This window comes from Sardina pilchardus, chromosome 3, assembly GCF_963854185.1.
Source record: "Sardina pilchardus chromosome 3, fSarPil1.1, whole genome shotgun sequence".
NCBI classification, from domain to species: Eukaryota; Metazoa; Chordata; class Actinopteri; order Clupeiformes; family Clupeidae; genus Sardina; species Sardina pilchardus.
Window position 1 is genome coordinate 33,668,063 of NC_084996.1, and position 10,381 is coordinate 33,678,443.

General features: G+C 43.8%; 1 protein-coding gene across 1 annotated transcript; it reads right to left on the reverse strand.

The window, feature by feature from the left end:
- Nucleotides 1-259: 259 nt before the first annotated feature.
- elfn1a (extracellular leucine-rich repeat and fibronectin type III domain containing 1a) lies at nt 260-2,644 on the reverse strand. The gene has a single exon (XM_062531007.1). It carries the CDS (start codon nt 2,642-2,644, stop codon nt 260-262), a length of 2,385 nt encoding a protein of 794 aa, XP_062386991.1.
- Nucleotides 2,645-10,381: the final 7,737 nt, after the last annotated feature.

Consider the following 10,381-nt stretch of genomic DNA (forward strand, 5'->3'; position numbering starts at 1 on the left):
CCAAATACGTATAATCCATTGCAACATATATATTTTTTTGATTTTCAACAGGTTTACTTTATGTTGCGAAAAAGTTATTTCCTTTTAAATTTGGTACATAAACTCACAAAATCAAGTCTTTTGTGGGTCTTTTCACTCCATCCAGTCAAAGTGGGTTATTTACCCATTAAATTGTATTAATGTACTAAGGTTTCTTTTTAATTTCAGAATTTTGTAGTCCGTTAAAAAGAGAACACTTGCAGAAACACTTGGGGTGAGATTAAGATTTCTGTTGGGCAGATACACCTTTCCAGTAGTCTAAAATGTCATGCAGATCTTCATCCTTGGCAAACTGCACTTTCTTACGAAGAGCATGGCCTGCTGCCATGTACTCCTCATCTTTGTGACGTTTGCGGTTGAGTTTGAAACGCTCCCAGAAGCTGTGCGACGGTTTACAGTAGTACTCTGGACTGGAGGAGTAGCTGAGATTGTGGTACTGTGGCGAGAGCTGTGAATAAGCTAAGTCTCTGGGCCGAGGCCGCGTCAAGGGCTCCAAAATGGACTTGCGACAATCAGGCCCCTCCAGCTCCTCAATCTGGTGGGACTCGGGATATGAGTGCCGATGCTCACTGTACTGTCTGATCTTCTCCGCCTCGGCCCGTAGAATCGCAGCAGCCGGGGTAACAGTCATGATGGTCTCACCGGATGGCGAGGTTTTCTCTATGTACTTGGACTCAGACTTGTAGGGCCCCTCGTGGCGATATGGCCTGGGACTTCGCATGGGACCTCCGGTCGCAGTGCTCGGCCGCTTGGGTGACGCATCTGAGGCGTGGTGCCTCTGCAGTGAGTGGTGGTAGCTGTCTTTGTACATGGGCGACAGGAAGCCCGACTTGCTCTGAGGCTGCTCTGAGATCAGGACGAGCTGTGGTTCAGCCGTGGAGACGGCGCCTGACTTTACTCCCTGGAATGACGTAGACTCTGATTTCAGGGCGTCTATACAGTTGTTGATGATCTGGTTGACTTTGTCCACCTCCTTTGCGATGGTTGAGATTTCTGCCACTGAGCCTTGGCTGTTTCCTGGCATGGCCATTTCACACTCTCTGCGATCTGGATGATCTCCCGTACGAACCTCCATGTAGCTCCCTTTCGCCATTTTAGGAGTGTCACTTATGTCTTGCAGTTTATATTGGTCCATATCACTACCAGAGGGTAGGTATGGCATGCGGGACATGCTTTCCCCAGCCATCATCTGCTTCTGAGACATTCGTGATATAGTCCCTCCTTCCAATTCTGCCCCATACTTCAGTTCAATGATATTTTTCTTGAGGCTGCCTGCCTTTTTGTGCTTCTCATCTTGCTGCCGCTTCTTGCGCAAGCAGTAGTAGACTACCCCTAACACAATCACCATGCTAAAGAGGCAGCCCAAGATGGTCATAATGTAGTGAGTTGCCGTTGCATTACCAATTGACTTTCCTTTCCCTCCTATAGACCCTGTTGTTATTTGCAGACACGTGTGGTTGTGACTTAAGTTGTTGCGCAAGGATATCACACAGTAGTTGTATACCGTTTGAGGTTTCAGATCTGTCAACACAACATCCTCTTGCTCTTCTTTGAGGTTCTTGATGACGGTGTAAAAGCTGTTGTTGTACTGGACCAGGATGTACAATTTCTTGAATCGGTGTGGAATCTCAATGGCAATGATGGCACTCCTGGGTTTAACCTCCTTCACCTGCATCACTGGTTTTGTTTCTGGATCTACAAATGCAGGACTGGTGCTAATTTCCTCCAGTCCAGGTTCCATTCCTGATGAACAGTCATCCCCCACACAGGATGTTGTGGAGGGGGGAGGGGTGGTGATTTCAACAGGCACACGGGGGTGTATATATTTTTCATCCGGATTGTCGTCAGAGCACACAGTGGACAGAATGTACAGTGCATTGCGGGTACCAGGGTTGTTTGGACTGGTTGTCAGGAGACTATAGCCAGAATAGCTTTGGGGAGAGTCACAAACCATGCGTTCATTTGTTCTGTTTGGGAACGTTGAAAACCATTTGACAAAGCCCAGAAGCTCACAAGTGCAATTGAAAGGGTTTGTGTAGAGCTCACAAGTGCTCAACTTAGTCAAGGAGGCAAAGGTGGATCCGTCTAGCACTTGGATACGATTAATGGAGAGGTCGATGTTCTCTATGTTTATGCACTCCCAAAAGGCATTGGCTGCCACAGTCTCAATCAGGTTGGCCTGGAGGTAGAGATACTGAAGCTTGCCTAACCCCCTGAGGATACCCTCAGTCAGATTGCGCAGTTTGTTGAAGCCCATTTGGAGGATTTGTAAGTTGTACTGGGCTGAGAAGGCCCCATCCTCTATGTAGGAGATTTCATTCTTTGTCAGGTTCAGGTATGTCAAGTTGGCAAAGCGGCTGAGGGCAGAGTAGTGGATGCTTTTAATCTTGTTCTCATTCAGGCGAAGGTCCACAATGGTGCTGTTTATATGCTGGGGAATGGCCTCGTAAGGTGGCTGGTTCTGACTGCAAATCGCTAGCCACACAAAGCCCTTTTCCCCCTCGATGAGCCAGCAGTCTCCACTGACACCTCTTGTGTTGGTAAGATAAACTATGGCCACAGACCAGAAGAAGGCACTCATCACCATGCCTCTACTGCAAGCCATTGTTGCGTCACTTGAAGTCATGGGAATCAGCAGATTGGTATTACAACGATCCTTTTAGGCGGGCTGAAAACTCACAGTAATCTGTCTCAGTAGTTTGTAGTATGCGGTTTTATTCCCCCTCTGTTAGAATAGCTTGGGATCTACACATGTCTTTTCTTTCATCCAGGGAAGGATTTTGTACAGGCGCAGGATTCCAACGTGGACCAACAGGCTAGCCCTTTTTTCATGAAAGGAAGCAGGACACTGCCTGGGCGTTCCAACACAGTTTTCATCCAGAGAGAGTTTTTTGAAGAAGACGGGGTGTCAGTGTTTAGCTACTTGAGACAGGATTGTGCTTATTTCCCCTGGGGTTAACATTTCTGATCTCCTGCATCCTCTTGTCTCTTCATCCTTCCCGCTGCCTGAGTGTCATTTATGGGCCCAGAGGTGTACCCTGTAAAGACACAAGACAGGACTTCAGTGGTCACTCTCTCTCACACACACACATACAGTACTCACATATAAATTATATTACACACAACCATATTAGATAGTTAGATAGACGCGCGCAGACACACACATACACACACACATACACACAGTATGTATTTAATAAAAACAATTGAACATTGAAAAACAGAGACACTCTTATATACTGTATGTGCAAGTGTCCTTATAAATTCCTTGTGAAATGTAAAAAAAATATCACTGCATAGTGTATTGACTTCTGTTCTATACTGTCTGAACTATGTATGTTTATAGAATACTAATTCTGTATTGACTTTGTGAGAGTTGGAAGAATTGGTGTGGTACATGTTCCTGTGAGTGCAACAAATGGATTTGGTCACACATGACCATTCAATTACTTTGAACAAAAGTTAATAGTTGTCCTAGAGTCCCCGTGGCATATTGCTGGAGAACCGTTTGCCAATTACCACCTGACAGGTTAGCGAAAACAAAATGTCCCTGTTTTCACATCATTAACTCAGAGACTTTCAATAAGAGCAGTGGTTAGACGCTAGACCAGATCAATTGCTCTGCACCACAGAAAAAAAGTCTCAGGAGAAAGTGGCCCTGACTTCCAAGGAGTGTTTATGAATTTCCAATGTCATCAATGAGCTAGTCGACTGTGTTAAACAAAACAGAGTAAAAAAGCTGTTCATTTGTCTGAAGCGATCCAGGCTTAGTGCACTCACTGCTTATTCCATCAATGAGCTTGAGCAAATGTCAATGAGTACTTCATTTTAGTCTATGTAATTTAGCCATACATATACTGTATATATACTGCTAGGAATCTGGGGTTTCAGCAGGCAGACTGATGTCCCTGGCAGGCTTAGTAGTTTGAAGACTGCAGCATGGAGTATTAGCTATAAAACAAATCTTGTTTTTGTTTCAGAGCTCTTGGAGGATATGCATCTGTATCAAGGGGAAAAAATAAAATCATACTTCTCAGTCCACTGCATAAAACAATCTACCCAGCTGCACTGAGAAATCTGTTTTTCGGAAAGTACAGAATAAGTCAACAGCCACAACACTATGTATGTATGCTTGCTTGCTTTTGTTTCTCTTGTACGGTTTGCGAGGGTGAATCATACTCTACTAGCTTCACTGAGAATCCTACATGAATGTTAACACACACACAGACATGGTATGCCTCTCCACTGAGCTGTTTATAAAGACACAAGGTCCCTGTTCTCCACTTTACCTAAATTCTTACACAGTGTATAAAAAAATGCTTTGAGGAAACCATAACTGTTGCAGTGTACAAGGGACTTCATTTAAGAGGGATTGTGCCCTGAAGTAAGCATTTATGAATACACACAACACACACGTTGTATGGAAAGTATGGGCTGAGGGAAATATAATTGATTGTTTTTTTAGAAGCTTAACATTAACCATAGAAGAAAATGATGAGGTTAATGTAGTTATATATTTTCAGTCTCTGTGGATTCAATGCGCTGCATTTTTCTCTATTGATTTTCTGTGAGCTGGTGTGCCTGCTCTTGGTGTGTGACTACTACACTTTAAGCTATGCCTCGACATGACTTATCTGGCGCTAGCCTCTCTGAGCTCAGGGAGTGAAGACACACGACCCTGTCTGTGCTCCTGATTTACATCCCGGCCCAGCCATCTGCAGCTGAATTATGCACAAAGCACACGTCCTCAGAGAAGGAGAAAAGCATTTCAGAACTACGCCCTCTTCCTCCACTTCTTATATCTCTCTCAGGTCGCCAGTGCATCAACGGAGGGCTTTTTTCTCAGTGTGGGGGATCGATGGGGCCAGGAGGGCAGTGAAAATCTGCTGCTGAGTGTGAACATCCACAAATGTCCACTCATTCTAGGGAAAGGACAAAACTGCCCACTATGGGCTGGCCAGTGGTAGCTGTGCATGCAGGTACAACGAGCATTCCAATATGTATCCAAAACTAGAAACCAAAGGCTCTCACTGCCATGAAGCCTTTTGATTTGTAAGTTTGTGTTCCAAAGTAACATGGGAATAAAACAGAGAAACAAAGGGTCATTATGCATTCTTCGAGGACTTTCTGTAATGTATTATGCATGTATTACAGTGCAATATTAATGCTGCATGGGATGCTATACTGCATATGCGCTTAATAGAATAGAATAGAAAGGGTGCAGAAACAGCCATGGGTGTTCAGACACTGGCATTTGCATCTGACCATGTAATAGGCGTGCTTTGCCATTTTCAAGGCAAACTCAGGAACCAGCATTATCGCTCAGAAATCATTTGTTATATTGGGGTGCTCTCCAGATTGACAGCCGAGAATGTTTTTTTTTTCCCCCATCTGCATCCACTACTGTGATTGGATGCGTGTGTGTGACCCTGGGGCAATGCTTCCCAAAGAACAACACCACCCATTTCTTTCTGTCATGCACTTTCAAGCCACTTAACTGGCTCTCAAATCAGATTTGACTCCTCAAGTTATTCATTTTCTCTCGGTTAAAATTCAATATTCTGGAAAAATACGCCGCAGGAGAAATGCTCGCCAAGATAGTTAGAATGTTGGATGAGGAGAATGTATTATTCACACCCCTCCCCACACACCTTCAGTCCTGTGAATGTAAAATATATGAATAGTCCTGGCACCTATGAGATGTGCATGCCCATGCAAAACTGTTGACGCGCTGTCTTTAAATTCTGTTGAAGCCTAAGCTGGTGCTTTTAAAGATTTGAGAGCTGCAATCAGTGTATTACTGCTGCAGAATAAATTATGCACTGTCGCTAAGTGGTTAGATAATATGGGTGCGCAAAGTCCCATGGATGGATTTTGTGTGCTGTGATATATTCACACTTTATTTCTGCCCCCCTCAGTCAGACAGCGGAGCATGCTGGCAGGCTGGCTCTGTGATTGGTCGGGTCCCGGGAGGTTCCGTCTTGATTTAGGATTGATTGCCTTTACACCACTCTCAGTGCTGGGAAATGAAGATCAGTTCTGACATGCCATCATTTCAGAATTACCGTACTGTACCCAGATCTTAACGGAAGCAAAGGCCCACTGTGGTGGACTAAACAGAATGAGATTGGTGGCTGTGTAGGGTCCTTTCTCATATAGATTACCAAAAGATGAACCACAGACCGCAGCTCAGCAAGAGCTAAGTCAACAACATTAAACATTAAAGCGCACAAGCACTGTGCCATTGCAGTCGCATAATTTACCGTGATTGGTTTGTGTGTGTGACAGGGGGAGATGCCGGTAGATTGATGGACAAATTAATCATGTTGGACAGCATTTGGGATGGTTTAATCTGAGATGTATGCAACTACAGCGTCTTTTGCAAGCTGCTCTGGGTGAGATGGATTTCAGGGGATCTCTTGTGGCAGATGTACAGAACACAAGTGAGATCTGGAAGGGCTGCTTCTCTGGGCCAAAGAAGAGCAAATCCATAGCTGGTGGACATGTAGCTGGGCACTGGTGGATACGGCCTGTTTTGACAGATTTAAGACGGACAAAATGATGTATCTAATTTGGAAGCTCTGGTGACATCCTATGGATAAGAGGTCATGCATTCTGACAGTTGGCTTTTTTCTTGTGCCAAGCTTGTCTAATGTGTAGCTAAGATAAAGCATGTCTCTCTCTTTCTTCCCCTGTCGCTCAAATACGCTGGACACGGGGGAGCAGGAATGAAGAGGTGAGCATGCAGCATGAGTTTATGGAGGGCATAATGAGATAAAAGTCAGTCCATAATGGGATTAGCCCCAGGCTAAAGCACTGATGGCAGATACTAGTAGATACCCACTGACAAGATGCACTGACACTCCACTAGACACCATGATGCTCTGGTGCATGTGTGTGTTGCCACGGATGCCATTTGCTGTATGTAATCCTCATAAGCTCCTCGTGGTAATCCATGTTTGTTTATTTACACGTGAAATTAGTGGTAGAGGACAATCTTTGACATCTTTTTAACCAATGTTGACATGACAGCCTAGCTATACAATAAAAAGAACACAGTAAAAAGAACAAAAAAGTCAGCACACTAAGGCTCAATATTGGAGCCTTAGTGTGCGGACTTTTTTGTTCTTTTTACTGTTGCCTTTTTTGAGTCCAGCACCTACTTTAAAACACTCAGATGTGCGCACCCGCTTCTACACTATTAGCCTAGCTATACAATACATGTATTTTCTGGGAGTTCTATACAGTAACAGTTGGTTATCAGGTAGTGCCGATAAAGCATACTGCTTTTGTACTTTGAAATACGGAATGAGTTCCCAAACCACAATACTGTATGTTAGCAAGCTACAGTACTTATACAGTAGTATACTTGGAGTGAAGGTGAGGAGGGGGAAGTGTTGTCTCAGTCTTATTCAGGATATTTTTTAACTATAACAGCCTGTAGTGAATTTGAAATATCAACAAAAACAAAATACTGTACAGAAAACCCATTGAAGCCTTACTTTGTACTTTGCAATTTTGGACTGTGAGGCCTTGGGGAAAGAATACGCTAGAATCTGAAAAGTCGTCTGGTCTAACTTTGCACATTCATGATCTGTGAAATAGAAACTGCCCACATTTTGGTGCCAACTCCAAAACACTTCTTCTACACAACTTCATAACCCTCCTGTCCTCACACTCCTGTCTTCTCACTGCTCCTGCCCACGTTTAATACCCATCCGTACAGAATGAGTCTCTTACAGGATGTACCATTTGTGTCTGCCTCTGGGAGAAGGCTTAAGGAGGTGAACTTTGTTTCCATCATGCCCAAGGAAGAGAGACCATATGTTGTGAGTCATCAGGCGGATGGCTGGGCTTGACAGAATTCACTGGCCAGAAGTCAGCAGGCACTCCTCATATCACTAATCCTATTGCTCTATTGTGTTGTCACGTTTTGAGACATGCCCCCCCGCCAGCCTTGCCACCATACACACACACACATACACACACACACACACACACACACACAGACACACACAGACACACACACACACACACACACACACACACAGACACACACACACACACTACACACACACCACTGACACTACACACACACACACACACACACACACACACACACACACACACACACTTTGGTTTTCAGTCCCTCAGAGCATGTACAGTGACTTGTCTGAAAAGAACCTGCGATTGGCATAACAAGCCGGTGTTACACTGAAAATCCTAATGAATGGAAATGATACCCTAATTAGCTTTTCTTTAATTTAATTTGTGCAGCACCTTTACAACAGGATTTGGTAACAAAGCAGCTTTGTGGATTACCTTATATGTATTCATAGCAGAATTTAGTACATTAGATGCATTGGCCTCTTAGTTCTAAGCTCAGAGCATAGAAAGTGTGCCTGTCACAATTCTAATGTCCTTTGACTCCAAAGTGCTCATAATGGTCACAATTTTATATGCTGTTAAATGATTTCAGTCAGTATTTTATTTATCATTTGCAGTGTACAGTATGACCACATTTGTGGTAAAACTAAGCTCTCTTGTAAACCCATAGAAGGCGGATAATGTTGATGATAATTCACACACCATCTTGCCTGTGCTGCATTGCAGGAATTCCCAAACTGTGGTACGCATAGCACTGGTGGTACACGAGCTGCTTCTAGGGGGTATGTGAGAGCTATGGCGGAAGGGTGTTAAAAATTAACTTTTCACATTTTTTTTTTTAATCGTGTTATAATGATATATGGAAGCATGACATTAATCGAAAACATTTGTAAACTCTATTGTACTGTAGGCTTTATTTTATCATCATCATAAAAAAGGCCTGGAATGCGTCAATGGAATGTGTTCCTTTTTACGTGTCAGATGGGGGTACACGAGCCGAGTCAGGACATACTGTAGAAGGTGGTACGCAGGGGGAAAAGTTTGGAACCGCTGACATACACTGATCTTGAGTCTGAGGAGTATGCCTATGCCAGATGCAGAAGCTGTATTTTATATTAAGTGTGTGTGTGTGTGATGGTGAATAACATGAACTTGGTTAGCAATGGCGGCCTCCTCAGAAACTCGCTCTCTGTGACGTGACGTGGGACTGAAAGCTCAAGGCCATCATTATGATGACTAACTGACTAATACTCTTCTTATCACCAGTCATCACAATGGTTCAACCTCACATGATGTTATTATATCCCATTTTACAGAACCGGGTCATTTGCAGTGATGTGCAATATAATGACCATAGGGATATTTCTAACAATGCAGTGGGTTTACTTCTAGGCCACAGTCTTAGGAGACAAACTACTTTTTTTAGTGGCTTAGCCTCCAGCTGAGCATGAACATGTGAAAGAACGGGCAAATTATTCTGCAGCTTTAACTCTTTCTCCCGATAAATTCGGGAACCAAAACCCAAATATCCATGAAATGAATATAAGAATCCAGCGGTAGGGAATGCACCGAGGCGAGAGATGGCTTTAAGGTGAGAGAGGGAGAGAGAGGGATGGAGAGAGAGAGAAAGAGAGAGAGAGAGAGAGAGAGTGGTAAGAGAGGAGGAAAATTGCCCTGGCCATTCTCTTCTCTTCAAGTATGTGACCTTTAAAGTAAACTGGCTGAACGGGGGGCAAATGCGTAATTGACCTGACCAGAGATCTGGCATGGTGTGGTAGAGAGGCAGGGCCCTTCAGGTGTTAACTGGATAAAGTTAGCATTGAACCTGGGGGAGTCGGCCTCATTAATATTGCATGGGGGATGTTATTTGTCTACTATGACTCATATTGCCAGACCTCGTGCTCATTTCCACCACAGAGTGGCCTAGTCTGACTTGTGAGAGTGCCAAGCTGCTTCACTGGAGTGCTGGACATGGATTCCATGCATGCCAAGGTGTACTGGACATGCTGTTAGAAAGCAGGAATATTTCGACTGAAAACAGAGGGAACAGAATACAGACAAAGGCAAAGTAACGATCCACACACCGGTGAGTGGATCTTTACTTTTTCTTTGAACTGTATGTTTTTGATCTCACAAAAAAATGTTGGATGTCCGTGAATAAACTTTGTTTTTTTTACAGAATACAGACACACACACACTCAAATGAAATTCTTCTCAGCTCAGTTGTTCTGTCCACTGGGATATTTCTATTGTATTTTTTGTACTGGTTCTGTGCAAAAAAAAATACATTATGCATACTATATTTTAGCCAAACGAAACACGCCAGAGAGCTAGTAAACCCTACCTTCGTTATTGCCAGAGAAATTCCACCAGAGTTTGGTTTTTGTGTGGGGGACCAGACAGGCTGCCCTCCCTTTGTGTCCAATTTTTGGAGCCTGGGCTGCCTACACAGATC

Bases quoted from the DNA above. Each gene is read 5' to 3' on its own strand.
- elfn1a (XM_062531007.1), bottom strand. From the start codon at position 2,644: ATGGCTTGCAGTAGAGGCATGGTGATGAGTGCCTTCTTCTGGTCTGTG.